At 41.6% G+C, this 16,120-nt stretch overlaps 1 protein-coding gene across 3 annotated transcripts in view; it reads right to left on the reverse strand.

Annotated features, from left to right (window-relative positions):
* Nucleotides 1-2,195: 2,195 nt before the first annotated feature.
* Nucleotides 2,196-16,120, reverse strand: part of pik3ap1 (phosphoinositide-3-kinase adaptor protein 1) — a 38,771-nt gene continuing 24,846 nt past the window's right edge. For all 3 annotated transcript variants that reach the window (XM_021580182.3, XM_036960131.2, XM_036960130.2), the window contains 4 exons: nt 12,015-12,182; nt 11,554-11,624; nt 9,904-10,004; nt 2,196-2,968 (listed from right to left, as the gene is read on the reverse strand). In XM_021580182.3, coding sequence (XP_021435857.2) covers nt 2,854-2,968; nt 9,904-10,004; nt 11,554-11,624; nt 12,015-12,182 — 455 coding nt within the window. In that variant the 3' untranslated portion in view covers nt 2,196-2,853. The remainder of the gene's footprint in view (nt 2,969-9,903; nt 10,005-11,553; nt 11,625-12,014; nt 12,183-16,120) is intronic.

A 16,120-nucleotide genomic window follows, 5' to 3' on the forward strand; every position in this document is an offset into this window, starting at 1 on the left:
ATCTCATGAGCAGAGTGCCACCAAGTGGCTGATATTGTACCATACAGTATGTACAGTGTGCAGTGTAAAATGCTTGTCTAGGAAATGAATGTTCATATCCAATGTTGCAGTACACACCAAACATTAACACAACCAGTAGCGACCCGTCATGCTGGGCAGGTGGGGTTCTGTTTTGAGCCCCACCTTTCTAGATAAAAATAATAATAATAATAAAGCCGAAAACAAACATTGTCTCTTTTTTGCTTTCTTGAGTAAGGCAGCTCCAAAATGCAGGTGTTACAGCCTAGCTCAGTGCTTTCTGTGGTGGTGGGGCAGCCATCGGAAAATACTGAGCGTAGGGGTTGGTAATGTTCTCTAGTTCCGTCGGGATTGGCTTAGTGTTCTGTCACTCATGGGGACACTACGTCACCGCCAAATCTAAGGGTAGAGCTCGAACATTCAAGCCCCTTGGATGCTGCCATAGAGTTACATTAGAAGTGCCTATCCAAGAAGGCTCAAGGTCATTGGCCAAAGATAAAAGGAAGTCAAATTAAGTTATATCTACAGCAACATTGATTGGACTCATCATGTCAACGTCATACTTTCAAAATCATCATGAATCACGTTGACAATCTACTGGCAAATCATTTTTAATCCTTGTCATATGAAGATAAATAATAAAGAGAAATTATAGATAAAACGTTCCGGTGCTCTTCGGCCATTGGACATAAACATTACGCAACAAGTTGGAAATCGCAAATTCAACAATGAGTGGTTTGGAAGGACTCATTGGCTAACTGCAAGCATTGCAAAGCAATCACTAGCCTGCTATTCAGTTGAGTGGGTGTGTGGTCCCAAGTCTGGGTTTAATGGTCTCTTTTCCAAGCTTGAAAGGGTAAACATTCAACATTGGCCATGGTGTCAATCCAGCATGACTTCTGCCGAGCTCAAAACAACTGGAAACTCAGAATTGGAAAACTGATTACAGTGAGTTCAAGACAACTGGGAACTCTGAAAAAAAACTAGCTCCGAATGGGAAAATATGTTTTGAACGGTCATCCAAATAGGAATTGCGAGTTTGGAACTCGGGCCTCTTTCTAGCTCCGACTGTCACGAATCCCGTTTCCTGAGTCTGTTTTTTGCCTATGTGCTGTCCTGGAGTGTTTTTTCCGGCGTCCTGGAACACACCCTGTCTGGTTGCCGGGCAATGTAGCCAGTTGGGGTTTCTGATTACCCGCACCTGTATCCCATCAGCTATCTGCACACCTGGTCCTGATCATCATCTCTCCTCTTCATTAGCCCGGACCTGACATCCATTCCCTGCCGGATCGTTAGCCATGAACAGTATGTTGTGCCAGAGTATCAGCCTCAATTTGGATAGAATTTGTTTTGTTGTTTGTTACGTATTGCTTGCCTTAAACTTACCTCCGTTTGTTTTGTCTTCAGTTACTCACCTTCTTCCTACTCTCCTTGTCCTGGTCTGCTTCTGGGTTCGATTTTGAAGAAACTTGACACCGACCTGAAGATCCCTGAGGTCATCATGATTCAACCTTGTTTTTTTCAGAGTTCACAGTTAGCTTGAAAGCACCATAAATGCAGAGAATGCCAGACTTTAATGACCAAGTCTGATGACAAAATTTTCCCACAAAGGACCGCAGCACCACCTTCCTGTTCAAGTGAGCACAGGACAACGAATAGTTATATTGACTACGTCCATCCTACCTCGCTCATTAATGTCTTAATCAAAATTACGGATCGCCTCTTATCCAGTCGTCGTTCCCTTATGCCATAGTTTGTACATCTCAATTGTCAGTAGAAACCACATTTGTTTAAGCAAGTCAGCCATAAAAGCTATCTTTTTTTAAAAGCCAGTAAATGAGGCTGAAGGAACTGTTTCACTGCCAGACAAGGCTCCGCTGATAGCCAGGTGTAGCAGTGGTAAGGTGTTGGGACAGCTTTATGTAGACCCTAACAGTTTGTGGGCACCGTTTGTTCAGCGTTATAGTGCAATTAATGAATTGTTTAGTGTTGGGTTGTGGGTTTGCTGGCATGCATCTAAAAAAAAAGTGACACACCTTGATTTACACGCTAAAATCGCCACTGAACTCAACACATTTATTTTAAAACAGATTACATGAATGTTTCAAATTTGCATTTGTAAAATCAAACTTCATCGTGTGATCGGTTGTATAATACAGTAGTACGCATGCACAAGCTTGATAAACAAACACAATCTTTATTTGATCACTTTGTTGAAAACCCTTTACAATTCTAACGCATGGAGTTATTACAAGATCCATGTACAGTATCAATGGGTCTATGGTAGGGTTGGGGTCAGTTACAATTCAAGTCAGTCAATTCTGAAAATGATTGAAATCGAAAATTCTAAACAATGAAAAACTTTTGAAATGAATAGCTTTTTTAAATTTGATTAAGAAGTCATTAAAAATGTTTTCCTTTTTTTAAAATTACATTTCTACAGACCCATCTCTCAGCGGTTCACCTAAAAAGTGTGCTTTGTTGATGTTTGAATCCAAGATTGGCCATTTTAAATTGGAATTTCAGTTTACTTCCTGAATTGACTGACTTGATGATCATGTTCTATGTGCTTCTGTTCTACACACTCAAACCTTTATGTATGCTAATGTTCATGTAAATCAGCCATCATCAACTAGATTTACTGAGCAGGGGGCCGGAACATAGTTACACATCATTTATAGACTGCAAATTGACCACAAGAAGCCCAAACAGATATAATAATTGACTAAAACATAATCATTTCTAACCCTGCTGACATGTGTACACGATCACATACAGTATATCTCTTTATTATGCATGGGAATACTTTGGAACAGATTTCAGCAGAGATGTGCGTCACCGTGTTCTCCGGGGTATGGGAGGGGGAAAGGTGGTCCTCTGAGTTGGTGTTTTAGGAAGTGCTCGAGAGGGGCATGATGTGTAACGCTCCAGCAACAAACTCTCTGAGGCCCTAAAATGTATAACAGATAACATGGTTGTTACACTTGGCATGACAAATTAAACCGAGACTAAGCAATGCAGAGTGTATTCGTGTGAGTCACACAGTATTTTCAGTCATAAATGAGTGTGTCTCTCAGGGGAATTATTAAAATAGTCAAGGTGTTGTAGAGATGTCAGTCTGTAGAGTCCCTTATAGCTGATTGTCTGTTTCACAGTTAGTCCAGTAATTCTCAGCTCAAAAATAATTAAAAAAAACAGTCATAATGTCAGCTGCAGTAACTGGACATGTTTTTAATTTTTTTTTTAACATTTCAACATATAACCTATGACACAGTTAAACTTACATCTAGGTCATTAAAGACCCACGAGAGCAATTATTTGGCAATCATTAGGGTCGGTTTGGTTTTGTGGTTGGCAGTTTAAAATGCACATCAACTCGGATTACCCAAATAATTTAGTTTGAGATGCAAAATTCACAGAACTATCAACAGAAATATACCCAGACCAGTTTCATTACAAGTAAGGAGAATAAATGGTAACACTGCATATGAATACCCTCTTCATAATGCATATTTAACTCCTTATGAGAAATGCATTACAATGGAGAAATTGGGCGCTAATAACTGCTCATAGACATTCAAACTGCATTATGACCATGGCCATTGTCTTACGTCAGATAGAGCGTCAAATCCGCCTGCACTGATCTGTCTCGTATCTTGCAAAGGGTAATGGGATAGCTCGAAAGTAGTTCTGCTACTCCGAGTCAATATTCAGGTGATAATAAGGCATTCCACTAGACCACCACAGTCAGAGGCTGGCACAAAGACAGCATTGAATGAGCTGTATTTCCGCCATAAGCAAACAAGAAAACGCTCACCCAGGGGTGGCACTCATAGTAGGCAGGGACTGTAATACAGGGAAACTTAAATCAGTTTTAACAAATTTCTATCAGCATGTTAAATGTGCAACTTGAGGTAAAATAACTCTGGACCACCTATACGCCACACACAGAGATGCATACAAAGCTCTCCCTCTCCCTCCATTTGGAAAATTTGATCATAATTCCATCCTCCTAATTCCTGTTTACAAGCAAAAACTAAAGCAGGAAGCACCAGTGACTAGATCAATAAAAAGTGGTCAGATAAAGCAGATGCTAAACTACAGGACTGTTTTGCTAGCACAGACCGGAATATGTTCCGGGATTCCTCCAATGGCATTGAGGAGTACATCACATCTGTCATTGGCGTCATCAATAAGTGCATTGATGACTTCATCCCCACAGTGACCATACGTACATAGCCCAACCAGAAGCCATGGATTACAGACAACATCCGCACTGAGCTAAAGGGTAGAGCTGCCACTTTCAAGGAGTGGGACTCTAACCCGGAAGATTATAAGAAATCCCGCTATGCACTCCGAAAAACCATCAAACAGGCAAAGCGTCAATACAGGACTAAGATCGAGTCATACTACACACCGGCTCTGATGCTCGTCAGATGTGGCCGGGCCTGCAAACCATTACAGACTACAAAGGGAAGCACAGCCGCGAGATGCTTAGTGACACGAGCCTACAGAATGAGCTAAACTACTTCTACACTAAAGGAACACCTATGTGAGAATGCTATTCATTGACTACAGCTCAGCGTTCAACACTATAGTGCCCTCAAATCTCATCAATAAACTAAGGACCCTGGGACTAAACACCTCCCTCTGCAACTGGATCCTGGACTTCCTGACAGGCCTACCTCAGGTGGTAAGGGTAGGTAACAACACATCCGCCACGCTGATCCTCAACACAGTGGCCACTCGGGGGTGAGTGCTCAGCCCCCTCCTGTACTCCCTGTTCACTCATGACTGCACGGCAAGGCACGACTCCAACACCATCATTAAATTTGCAGATGACACAGCCGACAACAACTGATCACCGACAACAACGAGACAGCCTACAGGGAGGAAGTCAGAGACCGGGCTGTGTGGTGCCAGGACAACAACCTCTCCCTCAATGAGATCAAGACAAAGGAGATGATTGTGGACTAAGAGAAAAAGAGGACCAAGCATGCCCCCATTCTCATCGATGGGACTGTAGTGGAGCAGTTTGAGAGCTTCAAGTTCCTTGGTGTCCACATCACCAACAAACTAACATGGTCCAAGCACACCAAGACAGTCGTGAAGCGGGCATTTCAAAACCTATTCCCCCTCAGGAGACTGAAAAGATTTGACATGAGTCTTCAGGTCCTCAAAAAGGTTCTACAGCTGCAGCAGCTGCTTGGCACAGTACATCACTGGGGCCAAGCTTCCACCCATCCAGGACCTCTATACCAGGCAGTGTCAGAGGAAGGCCCTAGTCTCCAGCCACCCTAGTCATAGACTCCAGCCACCCTAGTCATAGACTGTTCTCTCTGCTACAGCACAGCAAGCAGTCCCGGAGTGCCAAGTCTAGGTCCAAGAGGCTTCAAAACAGCTTCTATCCCCCAAGCCATAAGACTCCTGAATATCTAGTCAAATGGTTACCCAGACTATTTGTATTGCCCCCCTCCCCTCTCCACACCACTGCCACTCTCTGTTGTCATCTATGCATAGTCACATTAATCAACTATACCTACATACTACCTCAACTAACCGGTGCCCCCGCACATTGACTCTATACTGGCACCCCCCTGTATATATTTTGATTTTTTACTGCTGCTCTTTAATTACTGCTTACTTTTATCTCTTATTTCTATTCATATTTTTTGAAACTGCACTGTTGGTCAGGGGCTCCTAAGTAAGCATTTCACTGTAAGGTCTACCTGTTGTATTCAGCACATGTGACTAATACAATTTGATTTGATTTGATTTAGACCAGGCCAACAAAATTCAGGAAAACAAACATTCTTTCCTTTAAACCCACAGCGTGAAAAGCCGTCATCATTTTTTTTTTGTTATAAAGAAATAAACAAAATGTGTCAGAAAGCTGCTGTGTCGTTCAATGTACATGTAACCAGGTCAAAAATCTTGACCTATGGATCGCAATGCTCCCACGTAGGGACATAGAGCCTGTGAGAACAGCCTTGTGACTTCAAGCTATTCGACATTGGAAATGTGGGACCCAGTTGTGTCAAAGTAGGAAGGCTACACGTAGCTAGTTTATGTGTGTGGAAAACATAGAATCACAGCTAAGACATTTCACTTGTTTTGTATAGTTTGTTTGTAACTCCACTAACTACAGTACCAGTCAGAAGTTTGGACACACTTACTCATTCAAGGGGTTTTCTTAATTTGTACTATTTTCTACATTGTAGAATAATAGTGAAGACATCACAACTATGAAACAACACATATGGAATCATGTAGTAACCCAAAAAAGTGTTAAACAAATGAAAATACATTTTATATTTGAAATTCTTCAAAGTAGCCTACCTTTGCCTTGATGACATTTTTGCACACTCTTGGCATTATCTCAACAAGTCTCAACCTCCACAAGTCTGGTTCATCCTATATCGACATAACCTGAAAGGCCGCTCAGCAAGGAAGAAGCCACTGCTCCAAAACCGCCATAAAAAAAGCCAGACTACGGTTTGCATCTGCACATGGGGACAAAGATTGTACTTTTTGGAGCAATGTCCTCTGGTCTGATGAAACAAAAACAGAACTGTTTGGCAATAATGACCATCGTTATGTTTGGAGGAAAAAGGGGGAGACTTGCAGCACGGAGGTGGCAGCATCATGTTGTGGGAGTGCTTTGCTGCAGGAGTTACTGGTGCACTTCACAAAATAGATGTGATAAGGCAGGAAAATGATGTGTATATATTGAAGCAACATCTCAAGACATCAGTCAGGAAGTTAAAGCCTGGTCGCAAATGGGTCTTCCAAATGGACAATGACCCCAAGCATACTTCCAAAGTTGTGGCAAAATGGCTTAAGGACAACGAAGTCAAGGTATTGGAGTGGCCATCACAAAGCCCTGACCTCAATCCCATAGACAAATTGTGGGCAGAACCCGAAAAGGCGTGTGCGAGGAAGGAGGCCTACAAACCTGACTGTTCACCAACTCTGTCAGGAGGAATGGGCCAAAATTCACCCAACTTCTTGTGGGAAGCTTGTGGAATGCTACCCGAAATGTTTGACCCAAGTTAAACAATTTAAAGGCAATGCTACCAAATACTAATTGAGTGTCTGTAAACTTCTGACCCACTGGGAATGTGATGAATGAAATAAGAGCTGAAATAAATCATTCTCTCTACTATTATACTGACATTTCAGATTCTTAAAATAAAGTGGTGATCTTAACTGACCTAAGACAGGGAATTTTTACTAGGATTAAATGTCAGGAATTGTGAAAAACTGAGTTTAAATGTATTTGGTTAAGGTGTATGTAAACTTCCGACTTCAACTGTATATCTTTTCCAGAGCTTGAGGAGCTATTGAGCTATTACAATGTTGGGTGCACAATGGTGGAAGTATGTGTTTGGGGATGCTCAATATTGCCATCATAAATGCATTGTGTGGTGGACTCTGCAAAGGCCCCTTCCCAGAAACCGCAGGCGCTGGTCCATGAAGGCATTAAAAATGCAGCTTGGGCATTCACTTTGGGATATGGCTACAGTGGTAGGAAGAGGGGCGCCAAGAGTGTGGCACCAGGGCACGTGGACCGAGTTGTAACTAATTTGAAAGCAGGTGAAGTTTGAAGGTCGCAAGAGAGGTTGTGTGGTGTGCATCCCAAATGGATGCAGGGCAAAGAGTGGGCATAGAAACCTCCTTTGGGTGCACTACGTGTTCTGTGCCACTTTTCAGGATGGGGCCATGCTTTCAGAAGTTCCATGACATGTTGGCAAACACTAAAGTGACAGTGTGAAATATGAATTTAATATTTTATTACCTTTGAACAGTTGTGTTTTGTATCTTCTCTCTTTATCGGTCTCTATCTAATACTTGTTGCATTCACTGAATTGTTGTCAAAGTAGTGTCGTGGAATAATCAGAATTTGTTGGTAACATACAGTGCCTTGCGAAAGTATTTGGCCCCTTTGAACTTTGCGACCTTTTGCCACATTTCAGGCTTCAAACATAAAGATATAAAACTGTATTTTTTTGTGAAGAATCAACAACAAGTGGGACACAATCATGAAGTGGAACGACATTTATTGGATATTTCAAAATTTTTTAACAAATCAAACAGGCTAAGCGAGCTTTTTGTGTTAGTAAAGAAAGGGATAACAAATTACCTATCTATGTCAGTAAGCTAGCTAGCTACAACAGTTAGCTACACAGCCAACGTCCAAGCACAGAATTTGTGCAGGATATGGCCACCGGTTTGTTTTTATTTTTTCTCACAGTTGTAAACTATTAAATCACTGTCACAACGTTTGTAACAATTTAGCTAGCTAGTTATTCTGCCTATTTCATGGAGAGTCATTTGAGGGCGCAGTGATATTGTTACATTTTGTACTGTACTTTCATCTTTTGAATGTCGGTTTGAGTTTGAGCTCCATGTCCTACAAGACAGATCAGCTGAGGGACGAGCTTTACGGAGGAGTGACGGAATCTGACGTGAACCAAGGCCTTATGAAGCAAATGCTCATATGAATACAGTGAACATAAAACTAGACAATAAAAGCTTTCTATGAGTAGCCTTATATACAGTAAGTTGTGGTAAAAGCCTTTTGATGTTAAACTCAAACTCAATATACACTGAGTGTACGAAACATCTGCTCTTTCCATTATATAGACTGACCAGGTAAATACAGGTGAATGTTATGATCCCTTATTGATGTCTCTTATTAAATCCACTTCAAATCAATGTAGATGAAGGGGAGGAGACAGGTTAAACAAGGATTTTTAAGCCTTGAGACAATTGAGACATGGTGCCAGGCCCACTGGTTTAGGTCAACAACTGCAATGCTGCTGGATTTTTCACATTCAACAGTTACCTGTCTGTATCAAGAATGGTCCACCACCCAAAGGATGTGGAACTTAGGAACTTAGGAACTTAGGAAGGTATTCCTCGTGTTTGGTATACTCAGTGTATATCCATCTCTCTACCTGGTGACAAGTTTTCATTTTAGATAATAAGAAAAAGTTGACATGAATATCTTCAAACTTCAGGTTTCCTCTCTGACAGTGCAGTCATCAATCAGTCAGCTTATATTTCCTCTTTATCATTTCCGTCATCTCACTTTTACCACTGTGTATAATGCGCACTGAGGTGTTTCTCAAGTTGGCTTGCCTTTTCAATATGCAATATTCTCAAATAAACCACCGGTTTTCATATTTATTGAGCTGCTATCTAGACTACAGCATTAATACATCCCATTGTAATATTGTATCATTGGTTGTTATACTGCAATATTAGACCATTTGTGATTCTATACCGCAATAATACTCATATTGATGTAGTACTATGATGGTGAATTTCTGTCTACCCCAGTGTTTTATTCAGGCTCAGGCTTCTTGTTGTCTCACTGGGCCATGGCTCTGGCGGCACTGCTCTAACTGGGAGCCAAGGCCAGGCCTTGGGTACTTTTCAGCTCTCATTCACATAACAATGGCTAGCTGTGAACTTTAACACCTTCTCACAAAGAATAGAATGTCACACTCCAGGAAGTCACTCTGCTGTTTGTGATGACGGGGTGGCAGGTAGCCTAGTGGTTAGAGGGTTGGGCCAGTAACCGAAAGGTTGCAAGATCGAATCCCTGAGCTGACAAGGTGAAAATCTGTCGTTCTGCTCCCGAACAAAGCAGTTAACCCACTGTTCCTAGACTGTCATTGTAAATAAAAAAATTGTTCTTAATTGACTTGTCTAGTTAAATTAAGGTATAATATTACTGATTCTACTTTTAACTCCTGCAATATTGCCTTTCTGTAATTCCATGTTGCATAACATCAAGTAATCAAGTTGCATCAAGTTTCTGTGATCCTGACACAGGAACGTATGAAAGGGCCTCTCTTCTCCAGAGAGTGGGCTTACCGGTCTGGGAGTCGTGGTGGGATTCTGGGGGGAGGAAGTAGAGGTGCGGACTCAGCGATCCTTGGGGGTTGTGGAGGAAGAGGGATGAAGTCAACTGTGTCCTTTCCATGGATCAAATCAATATACAGCATAATTAATAATCAGGTTATCGACAAAAGCGACATTGACAGAGAACGTTGTAAATACATTGACAAGAGTACATTGTAAATAAGTACAGTCGTGGCCAAAAGTTTTGAGAATGACACAAATATTAATTTTCACAAAGTTTGCTGCTTCAGTGTCTTTATATATTTTTGTCAGATGTTACTATGAAATACTGAAGTATAATTATAAGCATTTGATAAGTGTCAAAGGCTTTTATTGATAATCACATAAAGTTGAGGCAAAGAGTCAATATTTGCAGTGTTGACCCTTCTTTTTCAAGACCTCTGCAAACTGCCCTGGCTGCTGTCAATTAACTTCTGAGCCACATGTCTCAGGATGCTTTACTGTTGGCATGACACAGGACTGATGGTAGAGCTCATCTTGTCTTCTCCGGACAAGCTTTTTTTCTGGATGCCCCAAACAATCGGAAAGGGGATTCATCAGAGAAAATGACTTTACCCCAGGCCTCAGCAGTCCAATCCCTGTACCTTTTGCAGAATATCAGTCTGTCCCTGAGATTTTTCCTGGAGAGAAGTGGCTTCTTTGCTGCCCTTCTTGACACCAGGCCATCCTGCAAAGGTCTTCGCCTGTCTGTGCGTGCAGATGCACTCACACCTGCCTGCTGCCATTCCTGAGCAAGCTCTGTACTGATGGTGCCCCGATCCCGCAGCTGAATCAACTTTAGGAGACGGTCCTGGTGCTAGCTGGACTTTCTTGGGGCCCTAAAGCCTTCTTCACAACAATTGAACCACTCTCCTTGAAGTTCTTGATGATCCGATAAATGGTTGATTTAGGTGCAATCTTACTGGCAGCAATATCCTTGCCTGTGAAGCCTTTTTTTGTGCAAATCATTGATGACGGCACGTGTTTCCTTGCAGGTAACAATGGTTGACAGAGGAAGAACAATGATTCCAAGCACCACCCTCCTTTTGAAGCTTCCAGTCTGTTATTCGAACTCAATCAGCATGACAGAGTGCTCTCCAGCCTTGTCCTCGTCAACATTCACACCTGTGTTAACGAGAGAATCACTGACATGATGTCAGCTGGTCCTTTTGTAGCAGGGCTGAAATGCAGTGGAAATGTTTTTTGGGGGATTCAGTTCATTTGCATGGAAAAGAGGGACTTTGCAATTAATTGCAATTCATCTGATCACTCTTCATAACATTCTGGAGTATATGCAAATTTCTATCATACAAACTGAGGCAGCAGAGTTTGTGAAAATACATTTTTGTGTCATGCTCAAAACTTTTGGCCACGACTGTACATGGTGCCTTCCTAAGTATGATTTTTAAATATCAAGATGCTTTAGATCAATTACAAAGGTGTTTATAACGTAACGCTTTTTGCGGTGATTTGACTCAATTGGATTTAATGTCTCTCAGCAACTACATGTAGGAATAAGGATAAGCTATTTAGCTTTGTTGACTAAGCCATGTATTCACAAAGACATAAATATACCAGAAGCGTGTTGCGTGAACTGGGCTTTGAAGAACAATTTGGCCTTACCTCAAACTCAGGCTCAGTTCCACTGCTGTAGCTCATGTTACTATGTGTGCTGAGTCTGTTGCTGCCACTACCTGAGAAAGTAAAAGTCAAAACTATACGCTCAGGAAAGAAACACGACAAGTAAATGTAAAACAATTTCTTGAAGAGTTAAGAGCCTGCAGTAGGATGTGATGAACTCCCCCCCCCCTGAGCTGAGTAAAGCAACAATAATGGGGAGAGAACTGCAGCTACCGGTCTAATCTTTTAGACATAATGACCATAGATGATATGGAAATAATCAGAGTTGATCAGCACAACAAATGACCGTGTGTTCTTATAGAATAATCTTTCTACTAAAATAGATTATTGATCAAGACAATCCACGCTAACATCATCTTGCAATATATCCAACATCAAAACTACATCAGCTGTCATTTTTGATAGTATATCACAGTGACATGAAAATGACAGATAAGACTCACTAGATGTGCTGGAGGTACTGCCAGTCTTCCAAGTGCTTCTCTGGATTGGCCGGGCCACAGGAGGCGTTTCGGTCATGACCTGTGGGGCAGGTTCATTCACAGAACACTCCACAGCCATGTTCGAGCCCCAGTTAAGGTTCCTCTGCAAAGGGGCGCTTATCTCCAGACCTCACAGGGAAGAGGAAAGATCAACAATAAGCATCAATCATCAACAATAAGCTAAATGTCATATATACAGTACATACAGTATATGTTCCAAAGTATTTCCATTTAAGTGTTTTACTGTAACATTATCATGATTTTATACTGGACAAAAATATAAACGCAACATGTAAAGTGTTGGTCCCATGTTTCATGAGCTGAAATCAATCAATCAATCAAATTTTATTTGTCACATACACATGGTTAGCAGATGTTAATGCGAGTGTAGTGAAATGCTTGTGCTTCTAGTTCCGACATTGCTGTAATAACCAACGAGTAATCTAACCTAACAATTTCACAACCTTTCACAACACAAGTGTAAAGGAATGAAGAATATGTAAATAAAAATATATGAATGAGAATGGTACAGAACGGCATAGACAAGATGCAGTAGATGGTATCGAGTACAGTATATACATATGAGATGAGTAGTGTAGGGTATGTAAATATTATATGAAGAGGCATTGTTTAAAGTGGCTAGTGATACATTTTTTCATACATTTTTACATTATTAAAGTGACTGGAGTTGAGTCAGTATGTTGGCAGCAGCCACTCAATGTTAGTGGTGGCTGTTTATCAGTCTGATAGCCTTGAGATAGAAGCTGTTTTTCAGTCTCTCGGTCCCTGCTTTGATGTACCTGTACTGGCCTCGCCTTCTGGATGATAGCGGGGTGAACAGGCAGTGGCTCGGGTGGTTGTTGTCCTTGATCTTTATGGCCTTCCTGTGACAGGTGTCCAGGTGTCCTGGAGGGCAGGTAGTTTGCCCCCGGTGATGCGTTGTGCAGACCTCACTACCCTCTGGAGAGCCTTACGGTTGTGAGCGGAGCAGCTGCTGTAACAGGCAGTGATACAGCCTGACAGGATGCTCTCAATTGTGCATCTGTAGAAGTTTGTGAGTGCTTTTGGTGACAAGCCACATTTCTTCAGCCTCCGAGGTTGAAGAGGCGCTGCTGCGCCTTCTTCACAATGTTGTCTGTGTGGGTGGACCAATTCAGTAAACACACCAGCCAGCTGGTCTGCGCATGCTCTGAGGACGCGACTGGGGATGCCGTCTGGGCCTGCAGCCTTGCGAGGGTTAACACATTTAAAGTTTTACTCAAGTCAGCTGCAGTGAAGGAGAGCCCGCAGGTTTGGGGAGCGGGCCTTGTCAGTGGCACTGTATTGTCCTCAAAGCGGGCAAAAAAGTTATTTCGTCTGTCTGGGAGCAAGACATCTTGGTCCGCGACGGGGCTGGTTTTCTTTTTGTAATCCGTGATTGACTGTAGACCCTGCCACATACCTCTTGTGTCTGAGCCATTGAATTGCGACTCTACTTTGTCTCTATACTGATACAGTGCCCTGCGAAAGTATTCGCCCCCCTTGAACTTTGCCACCTTTTGCCACATTTCAGGCTTCAAACATAAAGATATAAAACTGTATTTTGTGAAGAATCAACAACAAGTGGGACACAATCATGAAGTGGAACGACATTTATTGGATATTTCAAACTTTTTTAACAAATCAAAAACTGAAAAATTGGGCGTGCAAAATTATTCAGCCCCTTTACTTTCAGTGCAGCAAACTCTCTCCAGAAGTTCAGTGAGGATCTCTGAATGATCCAATGTTGACCTAAATGACTAATGATGATAAATACAATCCACCTGTGTGTAATCAAGTCTCCGTATAAATGCACCTGCACTGTGATAGTCTCAGAGGTCCGTTAAAAGCGCAGAGAGCATCATGAAGAACAAGGAACACACCAGGCAGGTCCGAGATACTGTTGTGAAGAAGTTTAAAGCCGGATTTGGATACAAAAAGATTTCCCAAGCTTTAAACATCCCAAGGAGCACTGTGCAAGCGATAATATTGAAATGGAAGGAGTATCAGACCACTGCAAATCTACCAAGACCTGGCCGTCCCTCTAAACTTTCAGCTCATACAAGGATAAGATTGATCAGAGATGCAGCCAAGAGGCCCATGATCACTCTGGATGAACAGCTGAGGTGGGAGACTCTGTCCATAGGACAACAATCAGTCGTATATTGCACAAATCTGGCCTTTATGGAAGAGTGGCAAGAAGAAAGCCATTTCTTAAAGATATCCATGAAAAGTGTTGTTTAAAGTTTGCCACAAGCCACCTGGGAGACACACCAAACATGTGGAAGAAGGTGCTCTGGTCTGATGAAACCAAAATGGAACTTTTTGGCAACAATGCAAAACGTTATGTTTGGCGTAAAAGCAACACAGCTGAACACACCATCCCCACTGTCAAACATGGTGGTGGCAGCATCATGCTTTGGGCCTGACTTTCTTCAGCAGGGACAGGGAAGATGGTTAAAATTGATGGGAAGATGGATGGAGCCAAATACAGGACCATTCTGGAAGAAAACCTGATGGAGTCTGCAAAAGACCTGAGACAACAAGACAATGATCCAAAACATAAAGCAAAATCTACAATGGAATGGTTCAAAAATAAACATATCCAGGTGTTAGAATGGCCAAGTCAAAGTCCAGACCTGAATCCAATCGAGAATCTGTGGAAAGAACTGAAAACTGCTGTTCACAAATGCTCTCCATCCAACCTCACTGAGCTCGAGCTGTTTTGCAAGGAGGAATGGGAAAAAATGTCAGTCTCTCGATGTGCAAAACTGATAGAGACATACCCCAAGTGACTTACAGCTGTAATCGCAGCAAAAGGTGGCGCTACAAAGTATTAACTTAAGGGGGCTGAATAATTTTGCACGCCCAATTTTTCAGTTTTTGATTTGTTAAAAAAGTTTGAAATATCCAATAAAAGATCGTTCCACTTCAAGATTGTGTCCCACTTGTTGTTGATTCTTCACAAAAAAATACAGCTTTATATCTTTATGTTTGAAGCCTGAAATGTGGCAAAAGGTCGCAAAGTTCAAGGGGGCCGAATACTTTCGCAAGGCACTGTACTTGTTTGATTGCTTGTTTGAATAGCTACACTGTTTGTATTGGGTCATGTTTCCGGTCACCTTGCCCTGGTTAAAAGCAGTGGTTCGCGCTTTCAGTTTCGCGCAAATGCTGCCATCAATCAACGGTTTCTGGTATGGGAAATAAAAGATCCATAAAATATTTCCATATGCACGGAAAGCTTATTTCTCAAAAAAATGGTGCACAAATTAGTTTACATCCCTGTTAGTGAGCAATTTTAATTTGCCAAGATAATCCATCCACCTGACGGGTGTGGAATATCAAGAAGCTGATTAAACAGCATGATCATTACACAAGAGCACATTGTGCTGGTGACAACAAAAGGCTACTTTAACTTCTTTGTATTTTTTTGTACCATCATCTTTGAAATGCAAGAGAAAGGCCATAATGTATAACTCCAGCCTAGATGCAATTTAGATTTTGGCCACTAGATGGATTCAGTGTATATGCACAGTTTTAGACTGATCCAATGAACCATTGCATTTCTGTTCAATCAAGACTGCCCAAATGTGCCTAATTTGTTTATTAATAACTTTTCATGTTCAAAATTGTGCACTCTCCTCAAACAATAGCATGGTATTCTTTCACTGTAATAGCTACTGTAAATTGGACAGTGCAGTTAGATTAACAAGAATTTAAGCTTTCTGCCAATATCAGACATATCTATGTCCTGGGAAATGTTCTTGTTACTTACAACCTCATGCTAATTGCATTAGCCTACGTTACCTCAACTGTCCCGTGGAATGGACACCGATCCCAAAGAAGTTTTTAAGTACTTTACACAACTGATCAAATGTGACCACTAATGCTGTCTTCTGGACTGACATAATTGTAGGCATAGTCAAAGAGGAAAGGCTATTAAAATAAAAAAATTACACTTTTCAGTAGCTTGATAAATGAAATGTGCAAAGTTGTCATCAAGGCAAAGGGTGGCTACTTTGAAGAATTTCAAATAGAAAATATATTTT

This window comes from Oncorhynchus mykiss, chromosome 23 (genome assembly GCF_057628025.1).
Source record: "Oncorhynchus mykiss isolate SJ-2025 chromosome 23, ASM5762802v1, whole genome shotgun sequence".
NCBI lineage: Eukaryota > Metazoa > Chordata > Actinopteri > Salmoniformes > Salmonidae > Oncorhynchus > Oncorhynchus mykiss.